This window comes from Hypanus sabinus, chromosome 16, assembly GCF_030144855.1.
Source record: "Hypanus sabinus isolate sHypSab1 chromosome 16, sHypSab1.hap1, whole genome shotgun sequence".
NCBI classification, from domain to species: domain Eukaryota; kingdom Metazoa; phylum Chordata; class Chondrichthyes; order Myliobatiformes; family Dasyatidae; genus Hypanus; species Hypanus sabinus.
Window position 1 is genome coordinate 55,574,218 of NC_082721.1, and position 24,239 is coordinate 55,598,456.

General features: G+C 42.2%; 1 protein-coding gene across 3 annotated transcripts in view; it reads left to right on the forward strand.

The window, feature by feature from the left end:
* Nucleotides 1-23,821, forward strand: part of LOC132406316 (adhesion G protein-coupled receptor E1-like) — a 110,143-nt gene extending 86,322 nt beyond the window's left edge. For all 3 annotated transcript variants that reach the window (XM_059991816.1, XM_059991818.1, XM_059991817.1), the window contains 7 exons: nt 6,415-6,615; nt 8,184-8,404; nt 17,072-17,138; nt 18,081-18,172; nt 18,978-19,146; nt 19,282-19,371; nt 22,532-23,821. In XM_059991816.1, coding sequence (XP_059847799.1) covers nt 6,415-6,615; nt 8,184-8,404; nt 17,072-17,138; nt 18,081-18,172; nt 18,978-19,146; nt 19,282-19,371; nt 22,532-22,564 — 873 coding nt within the window. In that variant the 3' untranslated portion in view covers nt 22,565-23,821. The remainder of the gene's footprint in view (nt 1-6,414; nt 6,616-8,183; nt 8,405-17,071; nt 17,139-18,080; nt 18,173-18,977; nt 19,147-19,281; nt 19,372-22,531) is intronic.
* The last annotated feature ends 418 nt before the right edge of the window (nt 23,822-24,239 follow it).

Sequence of the window (24,239 nt, forward strand, 5' to 3'; positions counted from 1 at the left end):
CAATTTTCATAGTTACATCCTCAAAAAATTCCAGAAGATTAGTCAAGCATGATTTCCCCTTCGTAAATCCATGCTGACTCCGACCGATCCTGTTACTGCAATTCAAATGTGCCGCTATTTCATCTTTTATAATTGACTCCAACATCTTCCCCACCACTGATGTCAGGCCAACTGGTCTCTAATTCCATGTTTTCTCTCTCCCTCCTTTCTTAAAAAGTGGGATAACATTAGCTACCCTCCAATCCTCAGGAACTGATCCTGAATCTATAGAACATTGGAAAATGATTACCAATGTGTCCATGATTTCTAGAGCCACCTTCTTAAGTACCCTGAGATGCAGACCATCAGGCCCTGGGGATTTATCAGCCTTCAGTCCCATCAGTCTATCCAACACCATTTTCTGCCTACTGTGAATTTTTCTTCAGTTCCTCTGTTACCCTAGGTCCTCTGGCCACTATTACATCTGGGAGAGCGTCTGTGTCTTCCCTAGTGAAAGATCCAAAGTTCCTGTTCAACTCATCTGCCATTTCCTTGTTCCCCATAATAAATTCACCTGTTTCTGCTTTCAAGGGCCCAACTTTGGTCTTAACTAATTTTTTCCTCTTCACATACCTAAAGAAGCTTTTACTATCCTCCTTTATATTCTTGGCTAGCTTACCTTCATACCTCATCTTTTCTCCCTGTATTACCTTTTTAGTTACCTTCTGTTGCTCTTTAAAAGTTTCCCAATCCTCTGGCCTCCCGCTCATCTTTGCTATGTTTTACTTCTCTTTTATTTTTAAACTGTCCTTGACTTCCCTTGTTAATCACGGTCGCCCCCTCCTCCCCTTAGAATCTTTCTTCCTGTTTGGAATGAACTGACCCTGCACCTTCTGTATTATTCCCAGAAATACCTGCCATTGTTGTTCCACTGTCATCCCTGCTAGGGTATCCTTCCAGTCAACTTTGGCTAGTTCCTCCCTCATGGGTCCATAGTCCCCTTTGTTCAACTGTAATACTGAATCTTCTGATTTTCCTTTCTCCTTCTCAAATTGTAGATTAAAACTTATCATATTATGGTCACTACCTCCTAATGGCTCCTTTACCTCAAATTCCTTTATCAGATCCGGTTCATTACACAACACTAGTTCCAGAATTGCATTCTCCCTGGTAGGCTCCAGTACAAGCTGCTCTAAGAATCTATCTCTGAGGTTCTCCACAAACTTCCTTTCTTGGAATCCAGTACCAACCTGATTTTCCCAGTCTACCTGCATGTTGAAATCCCCCAATGCAACCATCCTGGAGCTGTCCTCTTTCAGTGCTCATCTGCAAATAGCTGGCTGCACCCTTATGCCTTTCTTTCCTGTCACTTGACTCTGCTGAGAAGAATTACGACGTTGGGAACCAGGAGTTTCTGGCTGTCGAGGAGGCCCTGGAGGAATGGCGACACTGGCTGGAGGGGCCAAAGCATCCATTCTTGGTCTGGACAGATCACAAGAACCTCTCCTATATTCAGGATGCTAAGAGACTCAACTCTCGTCAAGCATGATTGGCTCTCTTCTTCGCACGGTTCAATTTTGTCCTCACTATTGTCATGGCAGCAAGAATACAAAGACCGACATTCTCTCCCATCAGCTTGATGGATCTGAGGACAATGCCAATTCAGAGCCCATTCTTCCTTCCTCGTGTATTGCTGCTCCAGTTATCTGGGGAATAGAGGCAGAGGTGAGGGCCACCCAACAATCTGTTTCATTTTCCCTTTAACACTGTTCATAATAAAGTCTGTGAACTATCGACCTACTTCAGTGTCTCTCACTCTGCACTTGGGTCATATTGGAACCTGGTAACACTGTTACCACTGATACAAAGTGCTATCCACTGCACTTGGTATATCCTCAAAGAACTCAAGTAAGTTTGTCAAACAGGACCAGCCTTTGCTGAATCCACATTGCGTCTGCCTGATGGATCCATTGCCTTCCAGATGCCTTGCTACTTCTACTTCAATGATAGCTTCAAGCATTTTCCTAACTATAGATGTTAATAGTTAATAGGTCTATAGTTACCTGCCTTTTGCCTACATCATTTTTTTGAAAATTTGCTGTCTTCCAATCTGTCAGGACTTGCCCAGAGTCCAGAGAATTTTGGTAAATTATCACCAAAGCTTCTACTATAACTTCTGACATTTCTTTCAGTACCCTGGGATGCATTCCATCAGGACCAGGGGACTTGTCTATCTTCAGGCCCACAAGCTTGCTCAGCACTACCTCTTTACTGACAGCTAGTAATTCCTCCCATCACATCCATATCATCTCTCTTTGGTATGTTAGACATGTCCTCCACTGTGAAGACCAACACAGAATGGCATTCAAAGACTCGGCCACTTCCTCAATTGCCAATATCCTTATTGTCCTCCAAAGAACCTATGTTCATTTTAGCTACCCTTTTCCAAGTAATATAAATACAATATATTTTAATAGCAATTTTTTAATATTTTCTGCTGTGTTGTGTTCTTAATCTAGCTTCCATTTCTTTATTGTTTGCTTACTGGTTCTTTGTCACTTTTTAAGATTTTCCCAACCTTCCAGTTTCCCACTACTCTTGGTGAATTTGGTGGATGAGCTTAGAACATGGATTGATACCTGGAAATATGATGTTGTAGCTATTAGTGAAACATGGTTGCAGGAGGGGTGTGATTGGCAACTAAATAATCCTGGATTTTGTTGCTTCAGGTGTGATAGAATCAGAGGAACAAGAGGGGGAGGTGTTGCATTGCTTGTCAGAGAAAATATTACAGCGGTGCTCTGGCAGGATATATTACAGGGCTCGTCTAGGGAGGCTATTTCAGTGGAATTGAGGAATGGGAAAGGTGTAGTAACACTTATCGGGGTGTATTATACACCACCTAATAGGGAGTGAGAATTGGAGCAACAGATTTGTAAGGAGATAGCAGATATTTGTAGTAAGCACAGGGTTGTGATTGTGGGAGATTTTAATTTTCCTCACATAGACTGGGAAGCCCATACTGTAGAAGGTCTGGATGGTTTGGAGTTTGTAAAATGTGTGCAGGATAGTTTTTTGCAGCAACACATAGAGGTACCAACTAGAGAAGGGGCAGTGTTGGATCTCCTGTTAGGGAATGAGATAGGTTAGGTGACAAAGGTATGTGTTGGGGAGCACTTCGGGTTCATTGATCACAATGCCATTAGTTTCAATATAATTATGGAGAAGTATAGGGATGGACCCAGAGTTGAGGTTTTTGATTGGAGAAAGGCTAACTTTGAGGAGATACTAAAGGATTTAGAAGGAGTGGATTGGGACAATTTGTTTTATGGGAAGGATGTAATAGAGAAATGAAGGTCATTTAAAGGTGAAATTTTGAGGGTACAGACTCTTTATGTTCCTGTTAGGTTGAAAGGAAAGGTTAAAAGTTTGAGATAGCCATGGTTTTAAAGGAATATTGGAAACTTGGTTCAGAAAAAGAGAGATATCTACAATAAATATAGGCAGCATGGAGTAAATGAGGTGCTTGAGGAATATGAAGAATGTAAAAAGAATCTTTGGAAAGAAATTAGAAAAGCTAAAGGAAGATATGAGGTTGCTTTGGCAAGTAAGGTGAAATAAATCCAAAGAGTTTCTACAGCTATATTAATAGCAAATGGATAGTGAGGGATAAAATTGGTCCCTTAGAGAATCAGAATCAGCTATGTGTGGAGCCCAAAAGAGATGGGGGAGATTTTGAACAATTTTTTTTTTCAGTATTCACTAAGGAGAGGGATATTGAATTGTGTAAGGTGAGAGAAACAAATAGGGAAGTTTTGGAAACTATGATGATTAAAGAGGAGGAAGTACTGGTGCTTTTAATGAATATAAACGTGGATAAATCTCCGAATCCTGTCAGGATATTCCCTAGGACCTTGAGGGAAGTTAGAGAAAAAATAGCAGGGGCTCTGACAGAAATATTTCAAATGTCATTAGAAATGGGGATGGTGCCAGAGGATTGGCGTATTGCTCATGTTGTTCCATTGTTTAAAAAGGGTTCTAGAAGTAAGCCTAGCACTTATAGGCTTGTAAGTTTGATATGGTGGGTAAATTAATGGAAAGTATTCTTGGAGATAGCATATATAATTATCTGTATAGGCAGGGTCTGATTAGGAACAGTCAACATGGATTTGTGCATGGAAGGTCATGTTTGACAAATCTTATTGAATTTTTTGAAGTTACAAGGAAAGTTGACGAGAGTAAAGCAGTGGATGTTGCCTATATGAACTTCAGTAAGGCCTTTGACAAGGTTCCACACGGAAGGTTAGTTAGGAAGGTTCAATCTTTAGGTATTGTTATTGAAGTAGTAAAACAGATTCAATACTGGCTAGATAAGAGTTGCCAGAGAGTAGTGGTGGATAACTGTTTGTCAGGTTGGAGGCCGATGACTAGTGGTGTGTCTCAGGGATCTGTACTGGGTCCAATGTTGTTTGTCATATACGTTAATGATCTGGATGATGGGGTGGTAAATTGGATTAGTAAGTATGCAGATGATGCTAAGATAGGTGGCGTTGTGGGTAATGAAGTAGGTGAGAGTGATCTAGGAATAATGGTGCATATTTCCCTGAAGGTGGAATCTCATGTGGATAGGGTTGTGAAGAAAGCTTTTGGAATGCTGGCCTTTATAAATCAGAGCATTGAGTATAGGAGTTGGGCTGTAATGTTAAAATTGTACAAGGCATTGGTGAGGCCAAATTTGGAGTATTGTGCACAGTTCTGGTCACCAAATTATAGGAAAGCTGTCAACAAGATAGAGAGAGTACAGAGAAGATTTACTAGAATGTTACCTGAGTTTCAGCACCTAAGTTACAGAGAAAAGTTGAACAAGTTAGGTCTTTATCCTTTGGAGTGTAGAAGGTTGAGGGGGACTTGATAGAGGTACTTAAAACTATGAGGAGAATAGATAGAATTGACGTGGATAGGCTTTTTCCATTGAGCGTAGGGGAGATTCATACAAGAGGACATGAGTTGAGAGTTAGGGGGCAAAAGTTTAGGGGTAACATGAGGGGGAATTTCTTTACTCAGAGAGTGGTAGCTGTGTAGAATGAGCTTCCAATTGAAGTGATAGAGGCAGATTCGAGATTATCATTTAAAGTAAAATTGGATAGGTGTATGGACAGGAAAGGAATGAAGGGTTATGGGCTGAGTGCAGGTCGGTGCAATCTTTTACTCCTTTGCACTTGACTTTTCTTCACTCCACTCTTACTTTTCTCTTTTTTATCTTTTGTTTTTTCTTTATCTTTATCAACACTTTCTGTTTTACTTTATCTATACTTCAATCTGTTGAACCTACCCCCTGTTAATTAGGTTAAAGTCCTATCCACAGCCCCAGTTATACGATTCGCTAGGATCCAGGTCTCATCACAGTTCAGGTGGAGCTTATCCCATTAGTACAGCTCCCTCCTTCCCCAATACACGTATCAATTTCCCATGAATTCATACCCACTTCTCGTACACTAATCCTTGAGCCACACATTTAACTCTCTAATCTTTTTGATGTGCCACTGTGTTTGAAGCTCAGATTGCAGGTCATCAGCTTTGAGCCTGAGTTCCTCAAGCAGCCAGCACTTGCTGCAGATGTGGTCACCAGAAACTACAATGGGGTCCACCAGCTCCCACGTGACAGCACATCACTTCATCCTGCATCATCCCTACTTTATTTAATTAGCTGTAACTTCGTGATTTTTTATTCAACCAAAGCCTTAGCTGCTACTTACCTGTGCCTCTTCACCAAAGCCCCATGAGCCAAAACCTCAAGTTCCCACTCCTACACTGGTTCACTCACAAAATGGCCCTTCTGCTTTGACCCTGCTTTACTTTTATTTGTTCCTGCTAATGAATCATGAGTTAATTGTTCCACCAGTAATGCCCTGTGAAATGCTACTTTTTTTAAACTCTTCTCCCCACTTGTGAGAAGCTCCCCCTCTGTGAATTGATTGGTCTGCCACTGATGATAACAACTATTGGGGGCTTAGGCAAGGAGCAGCAGTTGACCTTAGACCACACTACTCTACCAGCCCGAGTCTGCTACATCCAACAAGATAATGGGTTATTTTCTACCTCAGCATTATGTTCCTCATTGCACTTAATACTTATAATAGAAGTTTATCCACATCTGACTCAAATGCAATCAGCAGCTCTTTCTGCTGTTTCTGTTGTGTAGTGTTCAAAGTGAAATTACTGTGAGTGGAATGAATGAAATTAGTGTTTAGAATACAGAACAATACAGCAGAGGAACATGCCTTTCAGCCTACCATGTCAGTACTGAGCATTTTGCCACTACAAACTGCATATCCACCTGCACATGATCCATATCCTCCCATTACCTATTCACATGTCTGAGTTAACTGCCCTTAAATGATGCTATTATTTAAAATGGCTCTTGTTTCTTCTTAGGCAGATGATGGCTACCGCCTGCGTATGATCACTATTTTTGGCATTCCTTTTTCTTTGGTGTGCCTTTTGATTTCAATCCTCACATTCATCCTGTGTCGATCCCTTAGAAGTATCCGGACAACTATCCATACACACCTTTGCATCAGCCTCTTTATAGCAGAGTTTATTTTCATCGTTGGAATAGACAAGACCAAAGACACGGTAAGTGAAAATAAATATTGGTATTTTCTCCCAACACAATATTTGAATAACTGGCCATCTCTATGTACAAGACCAGATCGATCAATTGCTCAGGCTAATCCATATCACTGTTTTTATACGACATTCAACAAATGCATTCATTTGTGTTTACTGAGAGAAATTATCCCTGAAGTTAATAGTGAATGTATTTCCTTATGGTTGTAGGTTGTCATAGCGGGAAGAGCTAGGTAGTGGGGCTCCCAATAATTTGCATCTCAAATGGACTTTGACAACCAAGTCCAGCTTCTGGCCTTCACATGTAACTTAGCTCCTAAGTCCAGCCGAACTGCGGAAGGGACAAAAGTGGTTAATGGCTCCTTAAGGCTAATCACTTTGGGGAGATGGGCTTTTTAGCCGTGGTTAGAAACTCATCTAGGGGAAGGAAACTTATGATCTTAAACCTCCGCTGCCTTGCGGCTATACCCACTCATGGAGAAGGCTTTGGGGGTAAACCCTGAGGAAAAATAAGGAGTTGGAGTCTCTAAGACAGACCTATGTTGAGTTCAATGCTGACTAGCAACTCTTGCGACACAGCTGATTCCACACCATATCAGTCTCTGCTCTTCTTTTGGAATCATCAGCTGCACAGAGAGGGGAAGCATGCTACATATTGCTCTCCACATTCCATACCCTTGACCAACAAAGGGACTCAAAAAATAGTGAATGAGATAAAGGGAATTTCCTTGCTGCCCTATCTAGTTATTATCATACTACCACTAGCCATTAGCCATCTGGTTCATTTGATTGCATTAGTGACTACATTTTAAAAATGTTCCATTGACTGTCAATCTCTTTGTGACTTCCAAAATTCACACAATCATTTGCTTTTTTTGAGCTCCATGCAAATAAAAATCAAGTTCTTTTCTGTTAGACTAATTGTGTTAGCACCCAAAGAGGCTGTGTCCATGTGTATTGAACTATGACTCAATAACTAATTGCACTAAAAGCACTTCGGAATCATTTTGCATTCCAATGGATATTCAGTAAGTCTTTTGTAGAATTATCTTATGTGTTTCCCTTGTGAGATAGACAATGCAACACCATTACCTGTACAAGAATCTGCTTGGATTATTGGATCATTGTGGTGGAACTTAGATCAGGGTATGCAGAAGTAACCCGGTTGTAATTCACTGGACTACCTGCCTTTCATACAGCAGCATTGGAGAGGGTCCCAGTGAGGCAGCTGTGTTTTATTCTTCTGCACATCCCACCAAGCATTCCCCACCTCACCACATACTGTCCAAAGTCCCATTCTTCGTCCCATTCCACACAAGACTCACCGCCTGCCCACCATACTCACTGCCGCCCATGCTCAATAATACCCAGCCCCTGAAACAAGTGCAAGCCCTTACAGCTGTCCCACACAACAGCCCTGCTCATACTGACCCCCCACACACTGACCTCACACAGTGACCCAGCACCTGTGGCCAGTGTCCGAACTTTTTCTGTATATTACTCTGGGTTGTAGATGGGTAGTTACATGTTCCTGTTGGTTATTACCTTGTTACTGTTTTGCATCTCCTCTACAGACCATCTGTGCTGTCATCGCAGGATTCCTCCATTATTTCTTCCTGGCCTGTTTTGCCTGGATGCTCCTGGAAGGAATCCAGCTTTACCTCATGGTGGTGCAAGTCTTCAATGCAAAGAGTCTTCGGGCAAAGTACATGTATTTGTTCGGCTATGGATGCCCTTTGATAGTGGTTGGCATTTCAGCTGCTGCGTTTCATAGAGGATATGGAACAGAGAAACAGTAAGTGTGGACAAACTATTTTTTTCTCGGTTCATGCAGTTTTAATGATTAGAATCAGGTTTATTATCATTAACAAGTCATGTTTTATGGCAGCAGTACAGTGTAATCATAATAAATTATTGTGTTAAAATAAAAACAAATAAATAGTGCAGAAGCTGTATAATGAGGAGTCATGGACTGTTAATAAATCAGATGGTAGAGAGGAAGAAGCTGTTCCTATAATGTTGTGTGTGAATTGTCAGACTTCTGTACTTCCTCCCTGATAGCAGTAATGAGAAGAGGGCATGTCCTGGATGGTGAAGGTTCTTCATGATGAATGCTGCCTTCTTGAGGTACCACCTTTATAAGATGCCCTTGATGGCGGGGAGGCTTGCACCCATGACAAGCAGACTGAGTAATGCAATGAGAAACGACAGGAGCATGGAGAGAGACAGTTATTTATTTTTTTAATTTTTTGGTAATAAAATGCAGAGTAGGCCAAGTCTCAGCAACCCCATCAAACTGAATTAGCCCCAACTTAATTAGGTGACCATTTACAATGACCAATTAACCTACCTGGTACATCTTTGGACTGTGTGAGAAAAGCAGAAGACCCAGAGAAAACCCATACATTCCACTGGGAGGATATACAGAGAAGCCTTGCAGAACAGCACTGGAGTTAAACTCCAAACTCCAAACATCCCAAGCTGTAATAGCATCACACTAGCCAATACAGCACCACGGTGCCCAATTGTGCCTCTTCTACCAGTCAGTGACAGCATGGCTGACCTTTCACTTTAGTACCATTTTTTACAAATGGTATCCATTGCTTTGCATTACGATCTCTCTTTTGGTCAAAGACCCAGGCTCAATCTTCTCTGGTGGCACCATCTGAATCTGCATACCTGCCTCGGTCACAGCCATGCCTATCAAACCTATAGTACCGAATTTACAAGGTGTGACTGTCTCTTGGAAGAAAGCATCATGGAGATGTTCCCCTTTCATAAGGGACCAAATTGACCCAAGCTGGAAATGTAGTTTATCAACTCTGACCCAAGAAAAAGTCACCTGGACCTCATGGAATCTGTCTTGGGATACTGAGTGGGGAAGAGGGTTGGCAAAGGATTTCTGCTGTCTTGATTGTGATCCCTGTTTCGTTTTCAGCCACATGCAAGCTGCTAGAAGACTAGAGAACAGTCATTATGTTCCTCTATTCAAGAATGCCTGTAGAGACAAACTAGGAAATTGTAGACTAGTGAGCTGTAAATCTGCAGGGGGAAAATTATGGAAAAGATTCTTAATAACATGATTGAATCACATTTGAAAAAAGCCAGATTATTGAGGATAGTCAGCATGGCTTTGTGCTGAAAATGTCCTGATCCTGTCCTACGGTAGCGTGGTGGTTAGCACAACACTTTTACAGTACAAGTTCAATTCCTACCACTGCCTGTAGGGAGTTTGTATGTTCTCCCCGTTACTGCGTGGGATTCCCCGGGTGCTCCAGTTTTCTTCCACAGTCCAAAGATATACTGGTTCATAGGCTAATTGATCACTGTAAATTGTCCTCTGATTGGGCTAGGATTAAATCAGGGGTTGCTGGGCAGCATGGCTCAAAGGGCCTGAAGGGCCATGCTGCATCCCAATAATTTTTTTGATTAAAATTCAAGTCCTCCTGGAGGACGACTTTGTCAAATGGTGCAAGCCGAATCATCTGCATCTCAACATCAGTAAGACAAAGGAGATGATGATGGACTTTAGGAAGTCGAACCCTACACTGTTACTATTGATGGTGAGGATGTGGATGTGGTGAGGACCTATAAGTATCTGGGAGTGCATCTGGATGACAGACTTGAGTGGAGTATCAACACAGAGGCTGTGTACAAAAAGGGCCAGAATCACCTCGACTTTCTGAGCAGACTGAGGTCCTACATTGATGGAAACCTGTAAAGATGCACTATTTACCGAGGAAGCGTGGGAAAAGAGCTGGGCTGCTGGTCAGATTGAAACTGAGGGGCTTTAGGGCCCCTCTGCCCACCATCCTACTCGTTAATGTGCAAGCCATAGAGAACAAGATGGATGATCTTAAAGGGAGACTCACTTATTGCAGGGAGATGCAGAACTGCTGTGTATTCTGTTTCAACAAGACCTGGCTCTCTCCTGCCACCTCCGAATATGCCATCTAACCGGAAAGATTTTCAACCCATTGGATGGACCGCATGGCGTCTTCAGGCAAGACGAGGGGAGGTGGTGTCTGCCTACTGATCAACACTGCGTGGTGCTCAGACACAGTGGCACTGACAAGCTCCTGTAGCCCGGACCTGGAACACCTGTCGGTGAAGTGTCCTCCCTACTATCTGCCACAGGAATTTACCTCAGTCATACTGACAGCGGTCTACAATCCCCCTCCCACCCCAAGCAGACTTGGAGTGTGCTCTGAACACACTGTATGCCAACCTCAATGAACTTGAGATCAAGTATCCAGAGGCTTTGCTCATTACAGCTGGGGACTTTAACCAGGCCAACTTCAGAAGGGCGCTTCCAAAGTTATACCAACATGTCTCCTGCTCCACTAGAGGCCCAAATATACTTGATCACTGCTACACAGCAATCAAGGATGCCTACCGTTCTGTCCCACGACCTCACTTCAGAAGATCGGATCATCAGGCTGTACTCCTCCCGGCTTACAAACAGAAACTGAAGCGGGAGGTCACGGTGTCAAAAGTGGTGTCGCGTTAGACAGAGGAAATGGATGAGGTCCTCCATGACTGCTTTGAATCGGTGGACTGGTTAGTATTCAAGGACTCGGCTAACCTCGATGAGTATGCCTCATCTGTCACGGACTTTATCTGGAAATGCACAGAGGACTGTGTGTCTCACAAGACAATCGGGGAATTCTTGAACCGGAAAACTTGGATGAATTATAAGGTCCAGTCTCTTTTGAAGGCTAGAGCTATGGCTTTTAGGTCTGGGGATACCAGTCACTACACGGAATCCAGGCGTGAACTCCGGAAAGCCATTAAGAGCGCCAAGAGGCAATATCGAACCAAGTTGGAAGCCCAGGCTAACCAGAGGGATGCCAGTAGACTATGGCAGGGTCTAAATGAGATCTCTGGGCGCAAAGAAAAGGCTGGGAATATCAATAACTGTAGCGCTTCTCTTCCTGACAAACTTAACGTATTCTACGCAAGATTCGAACAGAAGAGGAGCATCCCACCCCCTCCGGATGAACCGGACCTGATGGCATCGAGATTCATCATCATTGAGGAGGACGTTAGAAAGGCCTTCCTGAAGATAAATCCAAGGAAGGTGAGGGGCCCAGATGGCGTCCTGGGACGGGTTCTCCGGGCATGTGCAAGTGAACTAGCTGGAGTGTTTGCTGACATCTTCAACAGCTCCCTGCTTCAGTTTAAAATCCCCTCATGTTTTAAGAAGGCAACGATAATCCCGGTGCCGAAGAAGAGTAAGGTGGCATGCCTGAATGACTATCGACCTGTGGCTCTGATGGGAAAGCTGAGCCTACTGGACCTGAACACCTCCCTCTGTAATTGGATCCTAGACTTCCTGTCTGGGAGACCTCAGTCAGTCCAGATCAGGAGCAGCATCTCCAACACCATCACACTGAGCACAGGGCTGTGTGCGCAGTCCACTGCTGTTCACTCTGCTGACCCATGATTGTGCTGCAACTCACAGCTCAAACCGCATCATCAAATTTGCTGTGGTGGGTCTCATCAGCAAGAACAATGAGTCAGCTTACAGAGAGGAGGCGGAGCAGCTAACGGACTGGTGCAGAACCACCAACCTGGCTCTGAATGTGAACAAAACAAAAGAGATGGTTGTTGACTTCAGGCGGGCACGGAGCGACCACTCCCCACTGAACATCGATGGCCCCTCGGTAGAGATCGTTAAGAGCACCAAATTTCTTGGTGTTCACTTGACGGAGAATCTCACCTGGTCCCTCAACACCAGCTCCATAGCAAAGAAAGCCCAGCAGCTTCTTTACTTTCTGTGAAGACTGAGGAAAATCCATCTCCCACCACCCCCCCCCCCCCATCCTCATCACGTTCTACAGAGGTTGTATTGAGAGTACCCTGAGCAGCTGCATCACTGCCTGGTTCAGAAATTGCACCATCTCGGATCACAAGACCCTGCAGCAGATAGTGAGGTCAGCTGAGAAGATCATCGGGGTCTCTCTCCCCACCATCATGAACATTTACACTACACGCTGCATCTGCAAAGCAAACAGCATTATGAAGGACCCCACGCACCCCTTACACAAACTTTTCTCCCTCCTGCCATCTGGGAAAAGGCTCCGAAGCATTCGGGCTCTCACGACCAGACTATGTAACAGTTTCCTCCCCCAGGCTATCCCAGAGCCTGGACTGACACCTTACTGCCCTATTGTCTTGTTTATTATTTATTGTAATGCCTGCACTGTTTTGTGCACTTTATGCCATCCTGGGTAGGTTTGTAGTCTAGTTTTTTTTCTGTGTTGTTTTTTTACGTAGTTCAGTCTAGTTTTTGTACTGTGTCATGTAACACCATGGTCCTGAAATAATATTGTCTCAGTTTTACTATGTACTGTACCAGCAGTTATGGTCGAAATGACAATAAAAGTGACTTGACTTGACTCTGACATCATTGCTATGAAGTGCTTCAAGCGATTGGTTATGTCACACATCAACCATAACCTACCGGTCAACCTCGACGCTTTGCAATTCGCCTACCGGAGCAACAGGTCAACGGCAGATGCCATCTCTCTGGCACTACATTCCTCCTTAGAACACCTGGAGAATAAAGACGCATATGTAAAGCTCCTTTTCATTGACTACAGCTCTGCCTTTAATACCATTATTCCAAATAAACTGATTCCTAAGCTCTGGACCCTGGGTCTTAGCACTCAAATCTGCAGCTGGATCTTCAACTTCCTCACAGACAGGACCGAGGCTGTAAAAATAGGAGCAAGCTCTCCTCTACAATCACTTTGAGCACCGGTGCCCCACAAGGCTGTGTACTCAGCCCCCTGCTGTACTCACTGTACACCCATGATTGTGTAGCCAAGTTTCCATCAAATTCAATATATAAGTTTGCTGATGACACCACAATTGTAGGCCGTATCTTGGGTAATGATGAGTTTGAGTACAGAGAGGAAATTAGGAACCTGGTGGCATGGTGCGAAGACAATAACCTATCCCTCAACGTCAGCAAGATGAAGGAATTGGTTGTTGACTTCAGAAGGAGTAGCGGACCACACAACCCCATCTACATCGGTTGTGCACAGGTGGTACAGGTCAAAAGCTTTAAGTTCCTCGGGGTCAATATCACGAATGACCTGACTTGGTCTAACCAAGCAGAGTCCACTGCCAAGAAGGCCGACCAGCACCTTTACTTCCTGAGAAAGCTGAAGAAATTTGGCCTGTCCCCTAAAACCCTACTAATTTTTATAGATGCACCGTAGAAAGCATTCTTCTAGGGTGCATCACAACCTAGTATGGAAGTTGTCCTGTCCAAGATCGGAAGAAGCTGCAGAAGATCTTGAACACAACCCAATACATCACACAAACCAATCTTCCGTCCTTGGACTCACTTTACACTGCACGCTATCGGAACAGTACTACCAGGATAATCAAGGACACGGCCCACCTGGCCAACACACTTTTTGTCCCTCTTCCCTCCAGGTGAAGGCTTGAAGACTCACATGGCCAGATTTGGGAACAGCTTCTTTCCAACTGTGATAAGACTGCTGAACAGATCCTGACCCGGATCTGGGCGGTACCTTCCAAATATCCAGACATGTCTCTCATTTTCATCTACCTTACTTTCCCTTTTCTATTTTCTATTAATGATTTATAATTTTAATTTCTATTATATTTACTATCGATTTGTACTCCAGGGAGTGTGAAGCGCAGAATCAAATATTGCTGTGATGATTGTACGCTCTAGTATCAATTGTTTGGTGACAATAAAGTAATAAAACTAAATAAACTTTGGAGTATGCAGTCCTCTCCTTCACATGTTCTACTAATCTGTTGTCACCAGTGCAATCTTCTATGCGGTAATGTGTTGGGGCAATGACATCAACACAGGTGCTGCCAGCAGGCTGAATGTACAGATTAGAAAGTCTGGATCTGTTATAGGAATTAAACTGGACACATTGGAGGCTGTGGTAGAACAAAGGACCCTACAGAAAATCCTGGCAACTCTGGACAATGTTTCTCATGCTCTGCCTGCCACCTTGGCTGACCTGAGGAGCGCTTTTAGTAATAGACTCATACAACTGTGCTGCTCCAAAGAGTACTATATGAGGTAATTGTTACCCTCAACCTTAGGCTCTATAATGAGTCAACCTATAGCCGAGGAAGTGATGACCCCGTCCTGTTAGACTGTTTGTGCTAACTTGTGTTATTCTTTCTATTTCTCTTCTAATATTTGTACATGTGCACTCATAATGCTACTGTGACACTGTAATTTCCATTGGGATCAATAAAGTATCTGTCTATCTACCTATCTATATATTTAATGCATGTAGTACTTGATGTTGAAGCTTTGGAGAGAACATAGAAGAGGTCCACAAGGATGTTGCCTGGATTAGAGACTTTTAGCTCTAAGGAGAGGCTAGACAAGCTTGGATTGTTTTGTCTGAATGGTTGTAGGCTAAGGAGTGACCTGATTGAAATATATAATCTTAGGAGAGCCATAGATAAGGAAGATGGCTAGCATCAAGGTGGATGCATCACACCCTGGAGGGCATTGGTTTAGCTGTGAATGCACAAACTTAAGAGAGATTTGTGAAGCTTTCTTTTTGCACAGTAAATGTATGGTGTCTAGTACATGCTGCTAGTAAAGGTGGTAGAAGCAGATACAATAAGTCCAAGACGCATTTAGATGGACTGACAAGGTGAGAGATTTAAAGGCTATGTACAGGCACATGATATTGGGCATCATGGTCAAGGTAGATATAATGGGCCGAAGGGCCTGTTCAATCGCTAATGGTCCTGACATTTTGATCCGCCTGCATTAATCTCATTTGTCCACATTAGTAGGCAAATGCTTCTATGACTGAAATGTGTTTTTGTCCAAAAGCCTCTTAAGCATAGAGGTCTGTTTCCAGCATTTTCTCTGGCAGCAAGTTCCAGATAGCAACTCTGTGTAAAAACAAAACATTATATCTCCGAACCCCTTTTAGATTCCTTCATCTTACCTTGCACCTATCATGGTAAAAAAGGATTCTGATGATTTATCCTATCTATGCTTTTCAGAAACTGTCAGATTACTTGCTGCCAGGTAAACCTTGCTGCCTGTTTAATCTATCTGCATAACTGAACTCCTCTTATCCAAGAAACATTCTGTGAATGGAAGAAATTGACCTCCTCTGGACTCTCTTCTGTCAAAGCACATCCTTCTTTTAGAGTTGTGATCAGAAATGGACACAATAGAACCATTGTTTGTAAAGTTTCATTGTAATGACCCATCCCTTACATTCTTTGTTCAGAACATCTTCACCAGTCTTTCTACCTGTGCTGTCCATTTCAAAGAACTTTGTACTTGGACCATTAGATTTCTCTATTCATCAACTTGCTTTATTGCCCTACCACACACTTTGTAAGCCCTTATTTAATTTCTCACTTAATTTCTCTTGTTGGGATTGAATTCCATCAACTAGTGTTCTGCCCAACTTTCCAACTGTTCCATGTCCTTCTGTTATTTCTTACTATGCACAACACCAATAAATTCAGTGCCATTCAGAAGTTTACTAACCCTACCTCCTACCTTCCAATCTAAGTCATAAACATATTACAGATACTGATGCCTGTGATAAACCACTTGTAACAGCTTTTCAAGTAGAGTAACTTCTATCCACTTCAACCCTCTGCTTCCTATCACCAAGTCAACTCTGCATCCAGTCTACACACGTTCGCGCATCCCATGTGGGGCCTTCTCGGATGGCCCTCTAAATTCCATTTGGGTAAAATCTACTGTTGTCCTTTGTTAACTCCTCAAAAATCTCAATCAGATTAGTGAAGTAGGATTTCCCATAGACATTTGACTATCTCTAATCAGCTCCTGTCTTTCCATATTCACATGCATCCTGTCTCTTCACATTTCTCCAATACGTTTTGACCATTCACCTAAGGCTTACTGGCATGTAGTTACTTGACTTATCCCTGCTTGCCTTTCTTAAATAATAAATCTTTTTGATGTACCCGCTGTACCTAAACATCAGTTTCCAGTGATTTATCCACAAGGAAACCCTGGTCACTCTAACAGGCCCAACTTTCTCCTGAAGGAAGTCACACATAAGCTCTTTCCAGCATGGGAGAAGACAAGTTTAGAGAGAGTGATTAGGAAGACTGACAGGTATGGAAGTTGCATTGGAATGAAAAGTATAGGATCACTGAATAGTCATCTTGAAGAGTAACAGTGCTGAAAATAATCAATCCCTTCCCAAACCAGCAACCCCTCCAGTGCATTCTCCAGGTTGTAGCCCAAACTGTCAGTACACAGTAGGATCAATACCTAACTGGATTTGGTAGCAATTTCCATCACTGGAATAGTCAGCCACTGCCGAGGCTCATGTATGAAATATTGCCATTTGATTAGTAATGTTACTGGTGTGACAGGTGTATAAGAATAAAGTGAAGAAAAATCCTCTTTGATTTGAAAACCAATATTTTTTCCTTCTTTCCCCAGTTGTTGGTTGGATCTGAAATCAGGCTTTCTGTGGGCTTTTCTGGCTCCAGTTTGTATAATTATTCTGGTAAGTTTGTAAAAAGTATCAAGATCTGTTTGAATCAGATACCTATGAGGTGATGCATTATGGGAACATTTGCAAGGCCTGGACAGGCACCATGAATGGTAGGCTTTTAAAATGCAGTACTTCTAAGACAAGGCTCAGAAAGGGCAAATTTTTAGTAGTGCATGTTGGGATTATGAATTACATGATGGCTTCTGTCTCTATCATTGACCCTTTTTGAGTTCCAAGGTGCAGTCCTTTCTCCTTCTACCTTCTGGCCCAAGGATGTGAGAGTTATGCTGTCCACACTCTTTCTTAAAGCTTTCTATAAAGCTTTCTTTAAAGCTCAGGGTGACAAAAGTACTTTTATGGCCAGAGTTACTGAATATTCTCCAGTTATGGTCCACACTAACCTTGGGGATTAAGATTTAGTAACATAGAGCTTGGTAATATGATAGTTCTTCAAAGATCATGAGCAAAACTTGTATCATATTGGTTTCCATAGTAATTCTTTATACCAAATTCATTAATAATTTAAAATCACAATACAATATGATAAGGTTTGAAATTATTTCCTCTCAACTGCTGGAACACCATTCTAAAAGCCATTGTGACTTAGCTTCAAGTGTGGCTGTTTTTCCAGAGGAAGGTGTTTCCATGGAAATGTGAATAGACTAAAGATCACGCCAATAACATTACATATTATTACAAGTATACTTATCAGATTCAGAATCTGGTTTATTATCACTAACAAGTTATGAAATCTGTTGTTCTGCAGTACAGTAGCATATATTTTAAAAAACTATAAGTTACAATAAGAAAGATTTTAAAAAAAGTAGTGCAAAGAAGTCTAAATAGCGAGGTAGTGTTCATGAGTTTGTGGACTGTAACGATACAGTTAACTATCTTATTGTATATTATTACAAAAACTATTACCTATCTCACATATTCCTCTTTCATTGGCAGTTGAATGGGGGATTCTTTATTATTACTGTGTGGAAACTGGCCAATAAGTTTTCAAGTATAAATCCTGAAATTGGCCGGTTGAAGAAAATCAGGTGAGAATATCTGGTAGATAAGATGGTGACTTACATGGTTTTCATGTGCATCCAGGCATTTCCTGTTATTTAGGACCATACAAATGGGTTGACAATTTAAATACATGTATTTAAATATTTAAATCCTTTCTTCCACTATTTACTTGAAGCTGCTAGTGTTCACAGATCTTGCTCATCTGGACTTGGGACCAACTCACTAACAGCTGAACTTTTCTCAAACTTGTCAAACTAAAAGGATAAAAGCATCAAGTAAGATAGATAGCCAAAAGGCTGCAGGTAGAACAGCTGACTCCAGGCTTGTGGGTTAGCCAGTAAGTGGATAACAGACATGACAGGGCAAGCATATGAAACACCCAGTCATAATTACTGTACCAATTATACTGTAAATTAAGGTAATTGGATGTGTGTTCATGGATTGGCTTTCTCAGGTTACTGCTTTGGTACCAGAAATACAGAGCTTTGCATTATTCAGTTTGAAATAATGAACCAAAATTACTTAGTAAGTACCAACATAAAAACTTCCTTTTCAATAAATCATCTGGATTCTGGGTGCCACAAACCACACCTGGATTTATTGATTGCCTTCTTTATCTGTTGCAATCTCTGTAATGAAGGCCTCAAAGTTTTGTTGGATGCAAAATTCAAGAAATTAGCCCAGTGATCACAAATAATTTTAAAGAGCTTCTAAAAGCATGGGGTGGGGGGAGAATGTTTATTTTGCATCTAAACTGTACTAAGTGGTGCATAAGAAAGAATTAGATGGTGTCTTACATTCAGTTCCATTCCCTCATACCATTTATTTTAGGATCTTTACCTTTACTGCTGTTGCTCAGCTCTGCCTCCTGGGATGTATATGGATATTTGGCATGTTGTACGTCGAGAAGGAAATGATTGTTATGACCTACATCTTCACTGTGCTCAACAGTTTCCAAGGAGCGTTCATCTTCATCCTGCATTGCCTCCTCAATAAACAGGCAAGTACCCCCTCACTTAGTGGGGAGAGTCATCCTCTGCCAAGAGTGCTCTCTTCTCCATGTCATCACATTGTAATTTCCACTGTCAAGTGTATGGGAAAAAAATGTCAAATTCCTCATCATATTGTCTTACAGGTGAGGGATGAATATGTGAAGTTCTTCTTTGATGTCTGCTCTCTGAAGAAAACTTCAAAATACTCTGAGTTTTCAACCTCTACTACACAGGTATGTTCACAATGTTTCATTCTGTGTTCAACACAGGGGAGGCTATAGGAGTAACCAATCAGCCATCCTTAATATACAGCAAAAGCTAAAGACAGTGCAATGTGTATCTCTGATCTGCAGATGTTAAAGCCAGTATCAGAAACAAAGTTTATGAAGTTTTATTGAAAAATTTCATTATTGTCATTCAGGGAAAGTAATCTGCTGACCTTATCTGCTCTGGCTACAATCTCTCAAATCTAGCTAACTCCTAATTGCTGTCTGAATTTGTGGTAATTAAGGATGGATAATAACACCACAATATTCCCAGCAACACCACATCCTCTGAATGGATCTACATGGAAATATAGATATGCATTGCAATGCTTTAAGAACAGCAGAAATAGAGCACCTTCCCCACAAGACAGTTCCAAACTCCCATACTCTCTGCCTTCATTGGACAACTTTATTTCCTCTTTCATCAGCAGTTGAATGGAGGATTCTTTACAAGAAGGGTGTGTCTAGATTTTGTGCCTAATCTTACATTCCCCATTTGCAGGAACAGCTTGCCCAGTTATTTTGTAACTCCAGCTTCCTAAATTTCAAACTATACAATTTTTCTGTCATTTGTTAATAATTGTGCACCAGGTTACTAGGGGATTCATTCCTCAGAACTGTTCATAACACAAACTGTTTGCAAGTCAGAAATGAACAAAAATTATGGGAGAGAATCAGAGGAACAGCAGTGAGTTAGCAAGCTCAGGAAGAGTGTCTAAGTATTTTCACTGGTCCAGGCTCTGCTCACCTCCACTCAGCTCCTGGCTGTTTCGGCTTGGGGTGGGTAGGAGGATAGGTGGCATGTGGCAATGTTATGGACCCCATTCCCACCCAAAGGAAGGTTCCTACAGCCTCGCAGCAATTGATCCATCTGCATTCCTTCCACTGTTCTACAAAAAAACTCGCTTGTATAGATGTCCATAAGCCGGGACATTTGTACCTGGGAAGACCAGTATTTCCTTCCTAAACTGTGGTACTCAAACATTTGCCAGAAATCAAGGTGTAATTCTGAAATATAATCACTGTTGTTAAATTGGAAATACAAAGACATTTTATGTACATCAAATTCCCACAAATGGTGAAAAGAGAGAAAACAGTCCAAGTTTGCAAGATTAATTGAAAGATGAATGGGTTCAATGTCTCAGCATTTGTCAATTGTCTCATTGTGAAATATGTATGCCGTAAGGTCATACATTTGTAAACTTATCATCTGCTCTGGACTTGAGCATAATATTTAGAGTGCAGCACTGCAATAGGCCATCTTTTAGCGGAGGTGTCAAAATGAGACCAAGCTCCATAGAAGTTCAAAGCTCAAGTTAACTTTATTATCAAAGTACATATGTGTCACCACATACAACTCTTAGACTAATTTTGGCATAGCATAATAAATGCATAATAGAATAATTATATTAGAATCAATGAATGACCACACCAACTTGAGTGTTCAATCAGAGTACAAAAGACATCAAATTGCAAATAGATATTTCCATACTAGGCTGTGATGCAGCAAGTCAATGCATTCTCCACCACACACCTATAGAGGTTTGGCAAAGTTTTAGATGTCATGCCAAATCTTCGCAAATTTTTAAGGAAGTAGACACTGCCATGTTTTTATTGTAATTGCACTTACAAAAGTTGGGCCCAGGACAAGTCAGCTGAAATTATAACACCAAGGAATTAAAAGTTGCTGACCTTCTCTACCTCTGATCCTATTAGAACTGGCTCATGGGCCTCTGTTTTCTTCTTCCTTAAGTCAATAATCAGCTGACATTGAGTAAAAGCTTGTTGTTGTGGTGCCAACATGAGGAAATCTGCAGATGCTGGAAATTCAAACAGCACACACAGAATGCTGGTAGAACACAGCAGGCCAGGCAGCATCTATAGAGAGAAGCACTAAGTCCTGACGAAGGGTCTCGGCCCAAAACATCGACAGTGCTTTTCCCTATCGATGCTGCCTGGCCTGCTGTGTTCCACCAGCATTTTGTGTGTGTTGTGGTGCCACTCAGTCAGATTTTCAATGTCACTCTTATATGCTGATTTGTCACCACCTTTAATTTGGCCTACAACAGCAGTGTTCTCAGCATACTTGAAAATGGCATTGGAGCTGTGCTTAGTCACACAGTCATAAGCATAAAGCAAATAGAGCAGCTGAGATTTCAATGAGTGGCACAGGAATAATCACATTTGTGTGCTTGGATTACAGAGGTTAGAAATAGTGCCAGAATAAAGAGTGAAGGCCTGTCCCTGTTCCCATTAAATGGACTGCTCCTACCTTCACCTGTACTTAACTGGAATATTACCCTTTGTATCTGCCAGAACTTTATTCCTCCAGATTAATTATTGAAAGTTTGATCTTTCAGCGTTGATGAACAACACATTCTCTTGTGACTGTTGAATATGTGGGGTCACCATTGTCGTACACAACCACATCTGCACCAAACCACCCTCATCCTCTACTAAATCCATTGCTCACCTGTTCTCTTACGTTGCCCCAGGTAATGTCATACTGTTCCACCAGTGCCTCTGCCCTTTCCATCACCCTGCCCTCTGCCTCATCCACTGCTGCCCATACTCTCACTGTCACACCTTCCTGCAGAATCTCCTGCATTCTCCCCCACACACTCCCCCTCATGACCTCCTCGTGCTCCCCGACACTCTCCTGCACACTCCCTTGCACACTACCCTTTATGCTTCCCCACACATTCCCCTGTATACACAGCTCACATTCCTTCTAACGCTCCCCCACACACTCCTCCAATATAAACCTGAACTATCTGCTCTTTCATTCATTATCACAGGTCCACCCCACATACTCACACCCAGATTGTACACATGGCTACCACAGGTGGCACTCCCTCCACTCACCCAACACTCACACCCTGAGACACTCCTTCCCCTCACCCATTGCCTCATGCATTGTCCCCAAATATCACTCGAGAATTGAGATGCCTCCTGACAGCCTGATAATCTTATGTTGGTTCTCATCAGTTTGTAAGTTGTGCTGTGCGGTTGCTATCAGGGATCATACAACATACTTTGTGTGTTCGAACATTACCTAAAATGGCATGTACAGGACAGACTGTGTATTGAATTTCAGCTCCTGACAGTCTAATCTGTTTTCTTACAGAGCCTAAAAAGCACACACGAGACAGGGATGTGAATGACAGGACGTGAGCCTGCACCTGCTTATAATGCGCCAGAGAGCACAGGAGCAGCATTGCACTGACTTGCTTTGCTTGGGACTGTCATCGGAGACTGTCCCATCACTGTCGCCATCTTCCCCTTTCTTACCTCCATCGCGCTGTAGAAATTTGTACAAACTTCAGGAGGGGAAAACTTTGCTGTCTGAGAGTTTGGTTGTTTCAGCTCTCTGTTTCAAATCACCTTACACGTAACTTGAGTTCATAGAGTTCCTGAAATAGGACTAGACTGTACAATAACATGTGCCACAGCACCAGTCTGATTCCTGGGGAAAGCAAGGAGTTCCCTTACACTTCAAGGACCGTCCTGAGCAGATCTGATGAAGCTTCCTTTGATTTCAGGTTCGGTTAATGTCTAACTGATGGTTGAAAAGGTGTCACAACTGTAGGTTCAGCCATTAGAAGGTGAGGAAGGAAAGGATTGGCATTCAGCTGGCATTGGAAGGCGTTTGCCTTGGGTAAAGAATCGGTAGAGTGAGGACTCCTGCGGATGTGTGGGATATTTTGTGTTGAGTTATTGTTCAATAGTTGTCAGGCACGCTTCCTCCACTATCCAGCCACACCCCTGCTGTAACGTCTGGTATGTCTGAGCTTCTGTTTAACAGATGGTGTTAGCAGTGTCTAACAAGAGTGACAATGGGCAATGCTAATGGGTTAAATCTAACAGGAATAATCTGGCTCTTGCCACCAGTAGACAAGAAACCAGAGTTGGCCCAGATTCGGATGGAGTAGAAATTCCTCAGCAGAGAAAGACAACGAGGTCTCCACCACCAGTTAGAAGCAGCTGCTGCATAGGAACAACGTCTCTTCCTGATTCCTCATGTCAGCATCAGGTATACAGATCACTGGGGCAATACTTTGCAAATATTCTTTCAGGCATATTGAACATGCGCAGAGTAGTTCACAAAGGGATTTCCCATCATCACATTCTCAAAGACAGCTGGGAATTGAACACTGAAGTTTGGGCTTACCAGAGGCTGATTAATGTAGCAGCAGCCAAAAGTGAAACATAGACATGGTCCATATCTCCCCATGGCCCAAGTTTGATATTAACTGCTGCAGGTGAGACAAATGCTGTTCACCCTGTTGAAGAAGCAGGAAGCAGGATGGTATGCTGGTAAATCTGTTTGTACTCTACTATATAGTACACTGCTGTTTGGAAATAAATAATTTCTGAAAAATGCAATGCTTTGATTTAATTAAAATATCAAATTATCTGCAGTTCCTGTTAATATGTTTATTTTCAAAGGTTCATAAGTGCTTCTAATAACTGAGCAAATAACTGAGGGAGAATTGAAATTAAAACTAATTTTAATCAAACTAGATCCAACATCTCTCCCTTCCTAATTGCCAAGGATGCCATGGCCATTGCCATGGCCACTTTTAGCCCTCCTATCTTGTTTAGTACTTATAAAGTAATGAGTTCTATATAGACAGGATGGATTATCAAAATCTTTTCCACAAGATGAAGGACTCTGGAAATAAAGGGCATGGATATAAGGTGAAGGGGTGAAAGTTGAATGAAATCTGAGGAGTAAGTTTTGCCACACAAAGGTGGTGGGGAGCTATAAGACCATAAGATAGAGAAGCAGAAGTAGGCCATTTGGCCCATTGAGTCTTCTCCACCATTCTGTC